This window comes from Polistes dominula, unplaced genomic scaffold (genome assembly GCF_049000335.1).
Source record: "Polistes dominula isolate Pdom_NZ unplaced genomic scaffold, Pdom_raw_medaka contig_24, whole genome shotgun sequence".
Classification (NCBI taxonomy): domain Eukaryota; kingdom Metazoa; phylum Arthropoda; class Insecta; order Hymenoptera; family Vespidae; genus Polistes; species Polistes dominula.
In genome coordinates this window covers 4770921-4791143 of record NW_028301150.1, presented here as the reverse complement: position 1 = coordinate 4791143, position 20223 = coordinate 4770921, and the positions used below count along the sequence as shown (strand labels likewise).

The following is a 20223-nucleotide window of genomic DNA, read 5'->3' as shown; positions in this document are numbered from 1 at the left end:
TTCTTCTATTTGGAGAGAGAGATAATATGAAGAATTAATTGATCGGAATATAAAAGATGAAGAATCATGACAAATTTTATTCTAGAATTTTGAAAAAAGCATGGTTCAGCTTGGATTACTAGTGACTTTATAATGATTAAATTTTTCTGTGTTATCAAACTTATCGTTTCGCATGTGTCTTAATTATTTATTATATTTACAATTAGAATAATGAACTAAAAGTCTTTTACGCATTTCTTCAATTAATTACTATTTTATAAAATTGTCAAAGGAGAAAGAAAGCTCTTGTAACAGCATTGTCTCTGTCATGTTGGTTATATATATAAATACATAATTTATCTTACTATAAAAATATTAAAAAATTGATAATATATAAAATTATTCGTTATTGCAAATTGGTTTTAGAATAGAATTAACAAAAGAGTATGAATGAACGTCGAAGGAAAATAAAAGAAATAGGAACACGGCGAATAGGTATATAAGTTATTTGAAATATCTTGTACAGGTAGATATTTATTTCTGCTTCTCATCTAGTCTGTCTAATTAGCAATACTCTGAGATAATGAGCTATATATGTACTATATATGAGATGCTAAAATTTTTCTTGTTATACTATTTTCTTTATATTCCTTTTTTGTTGATTGTAATACTTTTTATGTAAAACACATTAAATGTATTTTAAGTGAATGAAAAAAAGAAATTATAATTATAAGAAGAATTTATGTTTCAAGGAATATTTTCCTAGAAACCTCAAATTCTCACATTATGAGAAAATAATAGCTTATGATGGAAATATTTACCATGAATAAAAATTTAATATAAGTCCTTTATATATATATATAATTAATGATATTTAATATCATTATAAAGAGACAAGTTTACATATAAGCGTGGAGTGTATATATTACATAGATTCAAATGTAAACAAATACAAATACATAATGAGTTTAATCATTATGTATGAATAGTGTTATTTAAAATAGAATACGACGAGAAGAATTAGCACAAATCAATTTCACGAATTATGCACTTTTACAAACATGTTAATTTTGAGTGCAGTATACATATACATATACATATACTTAGTATGGCATAATCTCTAATGTTTGTTAAGAAATACACATAAGAAAAGAAAAAAAGAAAAGAAAAAATACATAATGTATATGAAAAATAAGAAAAGATAAGGAATAAAAACGTCGCTTTTAATTATTTCTTATGTTCTTATTTTTACGATCATACACTTTGTACTTTTATAAAAAAAAAAAAAAGAAAAAAGAATATGCACACAGAAATTAGATACAACACATTAGATATAATATACACATTAAATTCTACATATACAATTTATATATTTCGTGACATATTAGAATACATTTTTCTGTTTACATTTTTCTATTAATCAATTTTAATTGTTCACGACTTTTTTTCTTTATTTTTTATTTTTTAATTGTTTTCTTTACTTTTACAAGGAAAGTGCTCAAAAATACGAAATTGATAAATTTCAATTCAATACAATTACATATACAGATTTGATATTTATCTTGTACATGAATACATACATACATGACTTCTCAATCAGTGTCATCTAATATCATTAGAAATGTTTGAATCTTTGATATATATATATATTATTAAAATATTGTTTTTATCGATTCTATTGACAATATAAATTAGACACTTGTTATTCTTAATATCATTATGAAACCTCATGGGGTTCTGTATGCGAATCTCTTATGGAAATAATAATTATTGTTATTATTAACAATAACAAGATGATTATGATCATCTTGTGATATTTAGCCAATAAATTTGATTAAGTTTATTAAATCTTTCACATAAATTTTATTATTATTATTATTATTATTATTATTACAATTATTATAATATTATTATTTTGCTAAATAAGAAGTTCTCTTATTCTTATTAAACGAATTTAACTATTTTTTTTTTCAAATCGTTACTTTAAATACAAATTTTTTCTTCTTTTCACATAAATAATTTTAAAGTTTAGAATTTATTTATCATTATTTATCTCATCATGCGCATAATATTTTATACGCAGATACAATTCTTTTCTTTAAATTACAAATTTCATTTTCTCTGCATAAACAATTTGAAAATTTTAAAGTCCCTTTGTCATTATATTTAAATCTCATCGTGCATACTTTACACATAGATACAATTTTTTAAACGAATTTTATTTTTTTCTCTTTTTTTCATCGATCACTTCAGAGTTCAAGAATTTCTGTAGATGTAGATAAAATTCATATATAGATATTTCACATTGTGCATGATATTTTTACACAGATAAAAGTTCTATTTTTTAATTTTTTTGATATTAATTGTGATATTTTTTCAAACTATATTATTTGTGTGGCTCATAGCACAAGCACTTTCAATTTATAAGTAATTTAATAAAATCTCAAATTCGATGCCTTGGCAGTGAGGATTTCGAGCGATGCTTACAAGCGATATGATAATATACGTACGCAAGAAAAATTGACGTGTTTTTTAATTCTTATATTTTCGGTTGTTAAATTATGTACATACGCATATATATATATATATGTGTATATATACTATATATGTATATGTAGTATATGTATACTATATATTTTTTATTATATTTTCGTGAAAATTTGTAGGAGATAAGAAGGGGGGGGGGACGATTTAAAGGGGTTTGGGTAAAAGGAGAAAACATGTTGACCAGCAACAATTTTTTCCTGATATATAATCTTCATAAAACTTCATTTTTTTCACTTTCTTTCTACTTTTGTAGTAATGAATAACAGAGAAATTATTTAGAAATAATTTCTCCGGGTACAAAAAGCGCGGCATCACATTATCAACATCATCATCATCATCATTATTATCATCATCTTCATCATCATTATCATCATCATCATCATTATCATCATCATCATCATCATCATCATTATCTTCATCTTCATCATAATCATCATTATGCAATTTACGTACGAGCATGGTGCGTGCACATTTTATTATTATTTTGTTTCTCTATTATTATTTTATCATTATTAGTATTATTAATAATATTATACCTAACATCGTCACATTTCAAATATTTCTAAGAAAATGTTGTTTTTTCGGGTGATCGGGCCTACGGGAAGAGAATAAATCTGGGCGCCAGCACCCTGATTTTTCTTCTGTGCGCTAATGCGCTTTTTAACGCACAAATATTTGGCTAAAACGGTATATTTATGTATATGTAGGGTATACGTATGTAATATGTATATATCTATAATATATAAATATGTAATATAATATATATATATGTATATGTGTAAGTATGTATGTATATTTGTAATTCCTTTATTTCCTAATATTCTTTATATGAAGAGAAAAAATTCACTCCAGTAATGGAGTGGATCATTCTTGTAAAAGAATGTTCACAAATTTAATAATGTTCACGAAAAAAGTATTAATTATTATTATTATTATTATATTATTTAACTGCATTTTTCATTATCAATTCTTACTTATCCTCTGCTGTGTGTTTTTGTGTGTATATGTGTGTTTTATGATGATATAGAAAAAGATTGAACACTGAGTCAAGTGGTTTGTTAGTACGCGTTAAGTAGTTCGGTATTCTAATATAATGGACGTATGAGTTTACTAAAAGTGATTATTAAATGAAAAAAAAGAAGATGAAATATCTAGAAAAGTGGGCAAAAATCTTCTGTCTTTGAATTATTTAGAATTTATCTGTCTCTTGACATTTATTATCACGCATGCGTGTCACGTAATTCTGCTCTAATTATATATTGTGTATTTCCTTATTATTCATCGACTAATTCCCAAAGCATAAGGGCAGCATCGGTTCCACCAACGGTAACAATATTTCGATCATTGTACAAAAATCTAGCACAAGCTACCAACGAGCTGTACACTTTTTCTTCAACGTATTCCGCTTTTGCGCTGGTACACGGATATCTAAAAAGTCTTAAATAACCTTCGGCATCTCCGCTCACAAGCATATCATGCGCGGCTGATCTACTGGCTGTGGTTAAAACCGTTGTCAATGGGTAATAACGATTATTCCACATACCTGTCGACAAAAAGAATTTTTAATCAAATTAACAAATTTTCAAGAATAATCAAGTATTTATTCTTTTGATACATTCAATCATTCTATAACACGATTAATTTGTTCTGCGTTGTATCTAAAACTATCTACAGGACTATTAGTCCACTTTGTATAATTTTGTATATAAGGAAAGATTAATAATTAAGATTATATGTTAAAAATAATTACCTGAGACCATGTATCCTACTGTACAATTGTAAGTATGCCATTTAACATCTTTCATAACTAATGGGCTTTTTTCAGATGAAAGTGCTTTTACATCCCCTATATATAAACATTTACATACAAACATATACATTATAAATAATCGAAGAATGTATACGAAAATATTTTTCAATTGGAGAAATAACTTACAAAAAACAAGATCATAGTCCTGCGTCACCGTTTGTAAAAATCTGTTATCAGAACTCCAATCGAGTTGAACCAAGGGTTGTGTTCCACGTATTTTATTACTTTTTTTGTAAGAAAAACCATCTCTTGATACTCGGAAGAGATATACGCTACCATTTTGTGAGCCCATCGCAACAATTTCAGCAGCTTTTGCAGAATAACAGTTATCAAGCGTTAAGAAAAATAAACAACTTATCGCAACGTGAATATAATTCAATAAGATAGTTTCATACTTGGATTATATCCAATACATGATAAAGGTGATCCACAAACTCTAAGAGTTGCTACAGCAGCACCAGTATCAGCCGCTAATACAAGTAAATGTCCATCAGATGAACCAGCAGCTAAGGCTACACCAAATGGATGAAATGCTATACAAATGCATTCAAAGCCAACCTGAAAATATGGATACATTTTTAAAGAGATAATCTTGATGGTAAACATTTGTTAATAGTTACTGTAATAAGAATATTACTTGAGTTGTCCATAACAATTTATGTCTTCGCCAAAGTGCAATATTTTTATCATGACCTGCCGTGGCAAAAACTTCATCATCTGGATGCACTGCAAGGCCCCACAATTGTCTACCATGTCCAAAAACCACTTGATTGAATCTTCTTTGCAAGGATCCTTCTAATATTATATTTCTTGTCGTTCCAACGTAAATATTGCCATCGTTTCTTCCTGGACGTTGAGGATAAATACTGCGAACTCCTCCGGCAGATTCCGGTAACTTCATTCGCAGATAACAAAATATAAACAGTTATATATTTATTAGAAATAAGTGTTATTTGCATTTAAGAATTTATCAACTTTAGTATGAAGCTTACCTTCGTATCGGTAATACGTTTGTAATTTTGTAAAGAATCCCAAGCGGCAATTTTGCGATCTTTTTCACCACCGGAGAGTAGTGTACCTTCGGACAACATTACCAAAGAACTAATACCTTTGTTATGAGCTTCAAATTCCATTCTAACAAAGTAAGCACCATCTGCATCGACCGAATATACCGTTATAAATCCATCGCTATCAGCCGTAATAACATCACCGTCTTGTTCGAATTGAATACTCGTCACGTGTGTACGTGATGGCTTAAAAAATATCAGTGAATTTTCAGCTTTCAATATTTTTTAGAAGAATTTGAAAGACTTGCTTAATAAAGAATTTTTGTCTATTGTCTTACAGGTTTAATTATGTCAGTCCGTTCAAAGAAACCATCTTTCCGTCGATTCCAAAACGTTAAATGTCCACGTCCATGCGTTATCAATAAGTTATCATCCAATGGATGAAATGCTGCACCTGTTAAATCTTCTTGCATAGTCTTTTAAAAATAAATAATATTTCTATAATTAAAAAAAATTATTACAGTAATAATAATAATAATAAAAAAAATTACTTAAAAAAACTATAGTTATTGCAATTATAATAATAAGCAAAATTAGTAACTATAGTAGTTACTAATACTATAGTATTATTAACTGTAATTTTACTGTAGTAATAATAATAAAAATATTACGTATAAGTATTAAGAAGTATTAATAAAATTATGAGATTAGAATTTTTGTATTTTGGTTTGTTTAATGAGACCTACTTACCGCAACTTTACCCAATAAGTGACCCCATTGCCATTGCCATACTGAGAGAATGGCTTCTCTTCCTGCATCAACAGCAAGTACATAGCTGCCACCATTCTATAAAACAGATATTTAATGCAATATAATATTTTCTTTTCTATATATAACTTTTCTATAGATATACAAAGATGAGTCAATAATTATTCGCAATGTAATGGTACTGGTCTTTTTTTATGTTGGCTGTATTATCAAATACTCATATGCATTAGTATTAGTAGTTTTCTCCTATCATGAATACCATTACATTGCAGTTACTTCATTTATACAATGTATATATTTATACCAATTGGGAAAAGGCTAATGCTGATACTCCTATTTGAAATTCGGTCATTCCGAAAACGTAAAGAGTTAGAAGAGTTTCAGTTGACCAAATACGAACATGAGGTTGAGCTTTTCGATGCCTGCCAGCTCTTTGACCAGATGCTACGAGTTCTCTGCTAGGATGTATCTGTAAAATATGATTATAACATTATTTAATTATATTTTATATAATCAAACCAAGTATATATTAAATTATATATCGATTAAGATTGAACTGAAAATACAAATCTTTCTGCCCCTATGAAAAACGTACTTCCATGCAAGTAATATCTTCTGTATGCCCAATGTAATGTCTTTGTGCATTTTCTTCTCTATCAAAAAGAACTGCAACTGCAGCAACATAATATAATAATTCTCCACTTGGTAAAACCCATAAATTTCTACGAGTGTCTGTACCACGGTAACCATAGACCCATTCCAATTGTAATTTTTTATCTGGTGGAGAGTTGTCAACTGGTGGCAAACGTGTTGGAGGATAAAATGATCTTCTTAAACCTCTAATCGTTACTCTAGCAGGTTCATCTCTTAAAACTTCTACGACACTGTAATCTGGACAAATATATTTATATTGAGAATTATAATGCATAATATTAAATTATATAGAAACGTTTGTTTATAATGATATTAATAAAATTTCTTGACAAATTTTCTCGTACTTACCATTAATTCGAACAACTTCAGAATCTGGAGCATAGAGTGATCGAGGTCTACTTTTACTTCGAGCACGTCTTTGGCGTCCAAGATCTTCCACAACAGTAGGTGGTCCACGTGATCTTGATCTTCTAGTTGGAGAGGCTGTTATAGCACCAGATATACCCATACTAGAGCCAGTACCCAAATAAAATGTATCTATATCGGCGAATTCGTTTCTCAATTGCGAGAAACTTCTTACCTGTTTTTTTAAAACATATTCAAATAAATAAGAGATTAATTTTGCTATTGTCTCTTGGAGATGTTTAATGATTAATATATATATTAATTGTTTTGCTTTATACATTATTTCAAGATATATAATTTGAACAATATGTAATACAATCGAGTATAGACCGAACTAACGATTGTTCTCATAGAAGAAAATTGGCCAATTTGAAATTCATATATGATCGTGACCTGGAAAGATGAATCTCTGACCTTTTTCCATAGCATATCTAATCCAACTTCTTGATCAACTTTTTAACTTATAACCGTGTTATATATTCATGACTTAAACTAAATAAAAAGTAAAACTAAACCTCTAACATTTCACTGAGTTTCAGTATAATTATGATATTCAAACCTTATCGTATCTGTATTAACAACTTTGTATGAGTGTTTATTTCTAAGATGCATATAATTATGCAAATTAAAATATGAAAGAAAAATATATTTAATTCTTATATTATATAAAATAATATTATATAATAACTTGCAGAAAATGTTCGATTATGTGAGAATAGAATTTTTTAATTACTTAATATATTTTGTTTAAATATATTAAGTACTATTTGTACAGTGAAGATACAGTTCAATTCAAATGATAGGATTTCAAGAAGGCGACCCTGATAACATATCGTCTGATATTTACTTCATTCTGATGTACCTATCCAAGACCTCACATAGAACATGCATATTTATGTGGAGAAACATTATTCAAGCTGATTTTATAAGTACGATGTCGAGAGCCAATGTGTATCTTTCATTTGCATAACTTGTCGATAAACTTTCTTGTCTCATCTACCTTTTTGTCTAACTTGAATATATCGATCATAAAGAAATGATAATAATCTAAATAGATTAGATATATCTATATATATATATATATATATATATATATATATATATATATATATCGTCAAAATATCTTCTCATCTTAAATCAAATTTGATTCTCATCAGGAAGGAATACAAATATTTATTATACCTCTTGACCCGAAACAGTGAACATCCTTTTAGCTCCATTCATTTTTAAAACTTGACCAAGATCTTCTAATACTTCTTCGAACGGTTGAGACGTCCGAAGGTTTAGTAGAACACGGCACTAAAAACATATATATTTATATAAGTCTATATCTATATTCATATAAGATATTTCATAGGATATGTAACACTAAAATAATAAAAAAAGTTTGTGTAAAAATTTGACCCATACTTAAATTTAACATTTCATTAAAAAAAAAAACAAGTTTAATTTAACAACAAAGTCAAATGTGGCACGTGTCTATATAAATATATTTTTTTAACGTTTTTTAACTGAATCCCAGATGTTATGGAACACTCTGTATACATTCATATATATTTCTTATGAATATATTCATCACATTTGATTGATAAGACTTTCTCTCACCTGAACAGTATGATCATGGTTATTTACAATTCGGATGACACGACCTGAAGAAGGCTTACCACCTCCTGGTGGTGGTGCTTCTTCAGTGATCGAAGCTTTTCTACTTAGGCTAGCTACTGCTCCTGGTCTACTTTGCCAACCTCCAGTTCCTCCTGCACCGCTACCACTAACTCCACCTCTGCTACCTCCGCTAGTTGGTGCCGTGTACCAATTATTACTTTTCTTTCCATAGCTCGCCGGCTTTAAAATCATTCGACATTATTTTATTATTATGTTTATTAATCAAAAAATTAATCTATATTTTTATTGATATAATATATCTCTTATATAAATTTTAAAAAACATTTTATCTAAATATGTACATAGTACTGATTCAACATAATGCAATGATCTATTTTTTCTTTCAGATCAATTAATTCGAATTTTCTTTATTAATGAACCTAAGTATATTTGTATATTATATATTATATATTATAATAATATATATATATATATAATAAAATATAAATATGAAAATATAATATAATATAATATTTTATATATATTAATATAATAATAATATAATATAATAATATATAATTATTAAAATAAATAAAATATATTATTATTATTATTATTATTATTATTATTATTATTATTATAATATACATTATAATAATATTTATATTTTTTTGCAGTTACATACACACACATAAATATCTATTTATTTATATATATAGATTAATTTAAATAATATATTTGATTTTTTTATTTGAATTTGTTTCTAAAATATTTGGATCAATTAAATAAATCGAATCATATGAGCACCTGCAGCATATCGGCCGGCAGCGAAATAACTTCGAAAGAATTACTCATTAACACGACAAAACTGGTGGTACTTGTCCAGAAGTAATCAAGAGGATATTCGCGAACGGAATCGCTGTAGGAATCGTTCGCGTCCTCGTCGTCGGGATCGTAGTCCGGCTCCAGATCGGAACGCAATGACGAACTTTCCGACTCAATGATGATTGTCAAATCACTACGAATTATTTCTTCGAAATGTAATTACACCGAATTTTTCTTTTATTTTCTTTTTTTTTTGGCCTAGATTCAATCACTCTACACTACTTATACAATATTTCTTTCACGATCACGATCACATGACTCATTTTATTTAATTTATTCTTAATAATTATTACGTTCTCTATCTCATTGTTATTCTCATGACGTGCATGATACTTTCTGATTTTTATCGTAATCATGAAAAATTTCAATGAAAAAAAAAAAAATAAAAAAAAAAATGTTCGAAATAAAAAACAAAGGGAAAAGAAAGAAAAAAAATTACAAATAAAATTAAGTTTTAATTTAATTATGTATTATTTTCAAAAAAAGAGAGAGAGAGAGAGAGCAAAAAAAAAAGGAGAAACAGCTTTGAAATAATTTTTCTAACGTGAATAGAAAATATCTAGATAAAAAGTTAAGTTAAGAAAAGTAAATCTCGTTTTCTCCCTTTCTATCTTTCGTCACGAGGTGCAACCGTAACTGTGTTCGATGAACGACTGGAAGAGGGATGTATACGGCCTCATCAAGGTGGAGAACCAACTCGTAGTAGCTGCAACATTCCCTTCCCCTTATTGCTATATACCGAGCCACTGGCTCAAGGCCAGCCAGGTAGCCACCCTCTCCGGGTGTGGCTTCAACTGGAATTAGGTTCGATATACCACCGAGAACGATACATGCAAATTTGTAATATCAATATTTTTCGTCCTCGAGTCCATCTATTAATCGCTAACGCAGTACATATACATATATATATTGATACATATATATTATATATATATATACATGTATACATACATATATATCTCTTTTATAATCTGCTAACACATTTTTCTTCTTTTTTTTATCGATTAAGATTAGATATAATTTATAGATAGTATAATTAATTACCTGTTTAAACATATATTTAGATATATATTTGATATGAATTTATGACAGATTAATTCTTTTTTTTTCGCTCGAGATTTTATATATATATTTGAATTTTATTTGACCCTTTTTGTGTGAACCATATTATGTTTATCTTAATTTATGTTAATATCTTTTTTTTTGTAAGATTTATTTGTCATAAATTTTTGCAAAAGATTTTGGTAACAAGCAACAGCAAATACTTTATCAAACATTAACCTGTGAATAAAAATTGAAAATTAACAGCATATGCCGCAGTTCTTAATTTTGGAATGTATATGTGTGTATGGTTGCTACACACATAATTACAATAAAACGGTCATGCTATATTTTGTCGCATAATGACGCATGCGCGATAGGATTGAATGGACATGTAATAATGTTCTAACGAGAAATTCTTCTATAGAGATTTATGTTTCAGGAAATTGGGTGGAAAACGGAAATATATCTGGATAAGTATATACACGAAAAAAAAAAGGTTGAACGAGTAATTTTACGAGAAAATATTATCGTATGAATAAATTATTTTTAAATTGCTGCAATTTATTTTTTATGAAAAATATGCAAAATTATTGAAATAGAATATTACATTTTTCAAAATTGTCCTAGTATATGTTGATCATGACGACATTACCGGAAAAAAGATAGTATGACAAGTAATCATTTTCCGGAGACATCAATGCCTGATATGTAATGATTTAAAGCTAATGTTGAATCTACGATCAAGTAGAGACAGTGGATTACAAGTACTTAAGTAATTTCTATTTTATTTCTTAAATGAATAATTAGATTTACAGTATTACGAGTTAAACTTGTAATTTTTCGATATTACAAAAAAATTAACCTACAAAATTTGCATAAAGAATAAGGAAGTTTTACAATTACCTACAAATTTCTAGCACAATTTGTATATTGTATAATACTATAAAAAATATTTGTAAAATTCCCAAAACAATTATATATATATATATATATATATATATGTATGTGTGTGTGGGTGTGTGCGTACCCGCACGTGTGTGTGTGTGTTAAAAGAAATTATTACAAAACATATGATGATATTGAGAAATTGAAACTAAATCGATAGACATTAAAACAATGGGAGAGAACAGTTAAATCTGATCGTAGTACAGTAACAGGCAAAGTGCCTCCTACGTATTGATCCCTTGCGTTGACCAACGGTCAATGAGATACCGTCCTCACCTACCCTACTCAAGAACCTGAGTTGCCTACTTCTTGGGAGTTCCTTTTCTTTCAAGAAAAGAGAGAGTAAAATGTTTCATTTTTATTACTAACCATTAATCATAATAACCATAATAATATTGATTTTCAAAAAAGGGTAAAAGTATTACATATACCTGTAAATATAATTGTGATTTATTTTATTGATCAATTTATTAGGATTTATAAATCTATAACGATCAATATATTTAATCATTCCAACCTAATAATTATGAAGGTGAATCTGTTTTTTATAAATAATTAAACATTATTTTATTACTTGTGGGTCTATAGATTTATATATAGTGATTATTATATTGAATAATTTGAATCAAAGTGTAAGTTTGTTTTTAAAAATAATTCAAATTTACTTAATTTTTATTTATTTTTTAATTTATAGATGTATACTGATAAATTTTCAATAATACTAATAAAATATTAATGATAAGTGTTAAGTATAAATTTTTTATCCAAAGCGAAAACGGTACGATGACGTTTATGTTAGGATATTACCCTAGTGATTACAAAAGTACGAAAGAAGGATTGAAAAGAAAAAGGGTGGAACAGAAAAAGAAACTTGCTACGCATGCTCGTCAGCTTTTAGCCAATCAGGTACACTTTCTCCTTCTGGTTGGAGATTACAACCCACCTTTCGATCCCAGTATACTACTGTGAGTGTATAACTTCCTAATACCCCCCCCCCCCAATACGACACAGATTTACTTTCTTACGTGTAACTACGATCTTCTCATTTTACCACGTGCATTTAACAAGTAATTATTAGGTATATATTGAGGTGAATGTTAAATACATACTATGAAATACTTTCAATATACTTTGCAATATTATTATTATTATTATTATTATTATTATTATTATTATTTTAATTTCTATCATAATATATAAAATAGTAATACTCAATCAACCTAGAATTTAAGAAATAATTTTTGTAATAATACATCAATAATATTTTTATTCAAGTTTTTGTTAAAATGTTCATTTTCATAAAGATAATCAATTAAAACACACCTTAAATTTTTAGAGGGATAGGGTCGATTCTGATTCAGCGGAAATTGAACGTTCTTAATGGTCACCTTTGTTCCAAAATAATGCCAATTTAATTTGAGATATATCTACTTAGATTGGTATTGTCGATCTACTTATTGTTAGATTGATATTTTCTCATAATCATGAAACATTTATCTACCTACCTACACGGTTAGACGATTAACCTAATTTTTACTATTTTACCCTAATTGCATATACCTATACTGTTACGCGATCATTGGTTTCATTCAGATAGAAACTTGGTTAAGGATACATTATGGAAATCTCGGTGATGTAGTTTTATGAGTAAGTAAATAAATGGGTCACAAGGTTGTAAAAAAAGAAAAGAAAAATAAAGGTAAAGCTTTTCTCACCCCGACAATTCCACCACATCTAGAGTTATGGATCTTTCAACGTCTAATCTCATCGACTGTTTTTCGATCGAATGCAATCGGCATGCAAAGTCGACGTTGAAAAGTGCTGAACAATGCTTGCAAAAAGTTCTTTTTTTGTGGGCTACTTAAACGGATTAAGGTTTGACCTGACTGATATAAACACGTACACACACAAATGAAAGAAAGAGAGACAGATAGAGAGAGAGAGAGAGAGAGAGAGAGAGAGAGAGAGAAATAGAATGAGAAAGAAACTCCTACATTTACGTCGATCGAACTGTTGGATCATATATGTTTTGACTGTGGATTGTGAGAAACAGTAACGATCTACGATATACAATCAAGCGTGTCCTAGTCACACCTTAAAAAGACTAGGAAATAGGATAGATAGTCTACCTATTCTTGACTAAATCATCTCCTTTCACACCCATGTAAATATAACGAATGGTATCTAATAGTTATTGACGGATAGATAGACAGGTGAGATTAAAAAAAAACCTTGAATTATAACTTGCTCTAATTTGATTAAATTTAAACATATAGGTAAAGAATAAATTATTTTTTTTATCTTACTTATTCATCTTATTAAATCTGCAAAATTATTGTTAAGCTTTATATAAATGTATATACACCTATATTTATATATTATTTGTATGCATGTATATGTATAAAGTATTAAGTAGTATTAAGTATTATGATTACGTGTTTCAAGCAACGATTACACAAACATCATAGTCATATAACAAGACTTATGAATATTCAAATATTACGTATTCGATTTAGTTTTAATAACTATGAATATTTATGTTATTTTCAATTTCAATCGAGTCCTTTCACAAAAGTTACGTATGGGCTCATTTTTTATAGCCTAAATAATGTCCCTTTTCTCGAGGTCATTGTCTGAATTAGAACTAGATCTGATATGATCTGTATACACGCGATCTTACGTATCCGGAATCTTTCTCTCTTTCTATATCGCGTTTAAGTATTACGATAACGATTCATTTTTACAAGTGAAAATGAAGAAAGAAACAGGCCATCAGTACGCCTATTTTCATGTATTTTATCACGCACGAAAATGTGTAAACGAAGATTTTAAAATTTGTATTTTTTAATAGAAGTTTTATTGGAATTAGGGGTGTGATCAAAAATCAAAGGACCACACCCAAAACAATTAATATTAACATACGAGTTGATTTATTGCGTGGCATTGTAAAAAAGAACTTTCTTTTTCTGAAACTTTGACTGACCTTGAACGTTTTATAGCTGGAGACAACGTAAGAGGCGCCATCTTCTAATTCGTCCAAATTAATTTTCCGATCGCCGTCCATCGAGAATATATAACGTGCACCCCTTGGTAAATCCAAACGGAGAGATAATCTGTCCAATAGAGCTTCCAGAGAACCGATATCTCGCCTTGGTTTGAACCTGGAATTAAAAGTGCGATAAATAGCATAATTATACAATTAATGTGATTAATTATTGCATAAGTGACGTTTCTTAAATCTTTTAATATTGAACAGAAGGTAAAATTTAAAAGTAATGTTAATGGATTAGATAAGATATTGAAAGTTAATAATGGACCATTTAATAGAAATGTATGATCAAGTTTACAGACACAGGTTTGTATCCTTGAAATGTCAGGCAGAAGGGTTCATTCATACATGTGAATCAAGGTCGCAAAGGTGGATGCGCCACCTGCGGCTCATAGTTGAATCTTTTCGTAAATAAATAGTAGAAAAAAATCACACATAGATAAGTAAAAGGGAGAGAAAGATAGATAATTAGATTAAATAAAGGATAAGTAAAAGATGAAGAAAATGAAAAACCCACATACCTGAATTCAACCCCAGGAAAATAAGGATCGCCATTTTTGTAAAAAGTAACACGTCTGGCTCTCCAATAACCAAGATTATTGTATCTTGCTAAAGCCGGATCGTGTCGGCTCTTTGGCCTCTGCTCCCGCTGCTCTGGAGGCGGCATGCGGGGACTGGAGGGTCTGCTTTGCCTCCAGAAGCCACCCATGCCGCCTCCACCCCCACTTTCGCCTAATGAAAGACCACCAACGCCAGCGGTCTTCTGCGCCGCGAAATCTCCACCCTTCCCGTTGCCGTTCTTCTGTTGCTGCTGCTTTTCTCTTTCCTCTTCCTCCTCGTCACCCCTTTCACTCTCCTCATCCTCCTCCTCTTCCTCTTCTTCCTCCTCAACCTCTTCATCCTCCTCTTCCTCGTTCACCATCCCCTCTATTTCTACCACTTGATCCTCATTTTCCATTTTGCTACCACTACCTCCTCCACCTACGCCACCTCCGCCACCTTCTTCGACTTCGTCTTCGTCGCTGCAAGCGCCTCCATCCGGCATCTTAGGCGACGACATCGTCTTCGTCGTCATCGTCGTCGTCGCCGTCACCGTCGTCACCGTAGTCGTACTCGTAGACGTTGTCGTCGTCGGTGCACGATTCGTTCCAGCAGGTGCCGCTACTGATATCACTACTGATTCATCCAAACCCGTTGTGTCCTGTTGTTCCTCTTTTCTCATCCCGTTTTTCTGATTAAATTTAATAGATAAACTTTTCAACTTTTCTTCTTACTCCATTTTTTCGATTTTTTTCGAAATTATTACCAATATTTTAATTATATGTATACGTATGCAATATTTAGGAAAATATTGTTAGGTTCTTGAACTGGTCTTTGAACTTGAGTATTCTTTTACTTTCTATATTATTGTTATAGAACACTGAACTATTTAGGATCTTAAGCTGTTTTTTTACACGCAATTATTAAGAATAAATAATTAAATTATTATAAATTGAAAATAATGATGTTCGTTTTCACTGGCATATCTTCAAAATTATATCCACTTTTTCTGTCATTTTCACCATTTGATAGATATATGTATAAATGTTTTATTGAGTGAGAAAAAATTAATTAATTATCATTTTTCTTACCTGATTTAAAGCTTGTGCATCTTTATCATCATTAGTAAAGTGCCTTCCTAGTTCACCCTTTTCTACCCTTCGGCCGGCTCTACTTCATTTTGACTATTTCCTTGTATCGCTCTGAACTAAAGTTGACACGCGAACCCGACTGATTACAAGCTGCGATCATACGTATGTACAAGGACATCGGCCTATACACCTTTCTTTTCTTAAAATATGCTACTTCTTTTCTTTTTGCAATTTTATTGACAAATAAAAATTGACGTATTACAGATGTGTTGACAATAATTGACACAAAAATACACACTGTTGCATTGAAATTATTCCGAAATATTTATATAAAATAAGAAGATAAAAATTCCAAAATATTATAGTCTTACATCGTGTAATACACTTAATAAATTAACACCGTCTTAGATTCACGCACCTCATATCACCACGTACGTATACACAGACGTTAATTCACTTTTAACATAAATTATTTCAAAATAAAAACATATTCGTAATCACTGAGAAAGACAAAGTAAAAAATCAAAAAATAAATAATAATAATAGATGAAAGAATTGATTGTTAATATCATAATTAAAATTATACGCAACGTAAGTTACACTCTTAGGTATCCGAGGTCAATGACCTTTATGATCTCTCGCACGAAACTCACTATATCCGGTGACACGCACTTTTATAATATGTGTATCTTTTCTTTTTGTTTTTGTTTTTATTTTGCATTATTTTTCTTCCTTTGATAAGTGTAACAGAATGTGGATGATAGAAAAAAAATAATTGTAATAAAAATATAAATGGTGTATATTGTTTTTTTTTTAAATCAACGCATGAATGTGAATTGAAGTGTGCAAAAATCCTTCGAGCTTATTAATTCATTCAAATGTAAAATAATAGTGGATAACGGTACGAAGGTATACATATTCATGCGTCCTTCGACGGTGCCGTCTCGACTCGAAGTGCGTCGCCCTAAGGAGAATCGCGTTCTATGCCTCCTTCACCGCGACGTTGCCTTTACGATCCTCCTGCGCTGACCGGTGATCGCCTTTTCCCCTTTTCACTTCTTTATATTCATGTACATGTGTACGTGTACCTCCTTGATATATATATATATATTTCTATCAAATTTCCAATCAAAAATGTGAATTATTGATAAGTTTGTTACTTATTTTTTATAATTAAATAAATTCAAAAATTTTCATTTTATCTTTAATTATCTCGAATATTTTTAGAATTTTATACAAGAAAATGAATTAGTGATAAACTTAATTTTATATTAAAATAGCTTTAGTAATTTAAATTTTATCTAAAATTTTCATAAATATTTTTAGAATTATTTATCTGCATAAAGTATATATATATATTAAATTTTGCTATGTATATAGTATATTTACTTATAACAATTTTGTGATCAAAATTTCTTTAAAATTAATTCATTCACTAAAGACATACTTGCTGCATAGTTTTGATTTTATAAAATTTAGAAAAATCTATTTTTATTTAGAATTATCTTCGATATTTTTATCATTTTTATTATTATTATTTTTTATTTTTGATACTTTCTATTCCTAAATTTAATTTATGGAAAATAGAAAGAAAAGTGTTTTTGTTTATATATATATATTATTTAAAAATATATATATTATATATATTAATATATCTATATATATTATTTAGTATTAGTTATTTAGTTAAACACATATATACATTTAAATTATATTATTATATTTATATATATATATATATTCGAGTTTATTGTATTTCGAGTTTTAAGAGTATTTTGATTTGATCGTAAGGGTGTAAGCTGCTCATATCCTAGTTCTTTCTTTTTCCCTACAACTAAAGTAAAGAGTTATTGATCGATGTAAATTTGCTTAAGAAATATATAGTAAATTTTTCGTTTTATCGACTATTTAAATTTATGTTATCATAATAAAAAATAAAAAAGTTGATCGTTATCCATTATGGTATGTATCAATATTTATAACGAAAAACAAAAAATAAATATATATCAAGTTTTAACAAAAATGTTAGATGTTTGGATAATGAAATAATTTTTTCCCCGAAATCGAGAACAGTAAATCTTATACTGTTGTTCGATTTATTAAAAAGTAGAATTTATGTATATGTGGATGGTAATATTTATTTTTTTCTTTTTTGTTTGTTTGTAATTTTTCTTCAACATCGAAACGTCACAGTCAGAGATTTATTGTACACACTGCGGGTCATTTTACCTTCTTACTCGCAGAAGTGAACACCTACCTTGCGTGTCAGACATCCAGAACGGGCTGATCAGATTCGTTCTTCTACCACTTAACTATACCCCCTTCGAGAGTATACTACTTAAATCGGGTTTATCTAGAAATCTCAGTAGAGTTGAAAGAAACGGTATAAATGGTATTTTGTTATAAGATTAAACAAGATTTATCGATCGGTCACGAATAACACGTTCTACTTCTTTACTTCACTTCAATATTATATTATTTTACTTACATCATATAATATAAGAAAAATGTATAAAATTCATAAAATATTTATATAATTCTATTTAATTTATAAAATATGTATATATAAATGTGTTGGAAAAATATCTAGTCTTTAATCAATTATTTATTTTAAAATTTATAATTTTGGTTAGTAACAAATTAGTCATTTGTTATTTTCTTTTTTCTAGTTTTATTTTACCGCCAAATATTGATTAGAATATAAACTTTATTTTAAAACATAAGAATTGAAATATATTTCTTGTTTATTTTTTTATTTGTATCGTTAATTTTTGGTATACTTACAATTTTTATTTAATGTTTATATTTATATTATTTTGTTTTCTACTTTGACGAAGTACAGATTTATAATAATTCATAATATTGTTTATTTGAGAATCTTTTGATGTATAATCAATTTTTTATTAATTAGTATTATATTATGTTATATTATATTATTATAAAATTATAAAATGTGGATCTATATATATATACAAGCTTGGCATTTCTTAAATTTAATTATTTGCCTTGATTTTATACTCTTTACTATTCAGAATTAAAAATGATTACTTAAATCAAGAATTATTACAATAAAATGATTTTAATATTAATTAAATGTAATATTATAAAATTAACTAACATTTCAAATAATGTTTTGAAGAATAAGTATTCAAAACAATGTTCATTAATCAAATAAAGAAGAATTTACTATGGCCCCCTAGAGTTAAAATGTTGCAAACGAATGTAACTTTTACCGAATAAAACATCTAGATAAAACAGATTTCTTCGATACACTTACCATTCTAGAATTTTCTTTACCATAAGATAATAAAACTAACACGGTAAAACAGTTGTATTTCAAATTTAACGTTTAAACCAGAAAAACGATTTGTAATACAGATGACGTTATTCGTACAAAAATTTTCTAATATTCCCGATAATAATTTAAAACGATAGAAAATAGCGTACTGTGCGTGTTCACATTATTTCGTAATCAACAACGGTACGCATTCGAATTAAACGAAGTGAAAGAGTCATTTCACTTTTTAAAACGAAAGTATTCCTTCATTAGAAAAATTCTTTATTCTGCACATTAAAAGGATAATCATAAGATTTAAAAAAAAAAAGAACTAAAATAAAAGAAACAATGTAAATTTTTAAATTCATATTATCCTGACTGTGACATATTGTCCAACATGTAAAAATGATAATTTAACTATATAAAAGAAGATGTTAAATTATTTACGTTAGAAACAATATAACAAATATGTAGGTATATATACGTAACATATTTATGGGAATATGGTGTAACGATATGGTCCATTTTTTAAATTAGTCATAAATTAAGTTATAGATTATAAAGATCGATACACATTTTCTTTATACTTGAGAACTAAGAAAAAAGTTAATCGTGTT

General features: G+C 28.3%; 1 protein-coding gene across 3 annotated transcripts; it reads right to left on the bottom strand.

Moving 5' to 3' along the window:
- Nucleotides 1–1329: 1329 nt before the first annotated feature.
- DCX-EMAP (Doublecortin-domain-containing echinoderm-microtubule-associated protein) lies at nucleotides 1330–16430 on the bottom strand. 3 transcript variants are annotated; one of them, XM_089177904.1, is made up of 16 exons: nucleotides 16330–16428; nucleotides 15220–15929; nucleotides 14633–14810; nucleotides 8776–9015; nucleotides 8353–8469; nucleotides 7114–7345; nucleotides 6707–7002; nucleotides 6416–6580; nucleotides 6094–6189; nucleotides 5682–5819; nucleotides 5329–5589; nucleotides 4974–5231; nucleotides 4732–4894; nucleotides 4463–4645; nucleotides 4277–4372; nucleotides 1330–4069 (listed from the first exon to the last, which is right to left on the bottom strand). In XM_089177904.1, exons 2-16 carry the CDS (start codon nucleotides 15918–15920, stop codon nucleotides 3801–3803), a joined length of 3393 nt encoding a protein of 1130 aa, XP_089034030.1. In that variant the 5' UTR covers nucleotides 15921–15929; nucleotides 16330–16428; the 3' UTR covers nucleotides 1330–3800. The 3 variants fall into 3 exon arrangements, with proteins under 3 accessions (XP_089034030.1, XP_089034029.1, XP_015174698.1); XM_089177903.1 differs by having other exon boundaries at nucleotides 4277–4645; nucleotides 16330–16430; XM_015319212.2 differs by lacking the exons at nucleotides 14633–14810; nucleotides 15220–15929; nucleotides 16330–16428 and adding an exon at nucleotides 9583–10348.
- Nucleotides 16431–20223: the final 3793 nt, after the last annotated feature.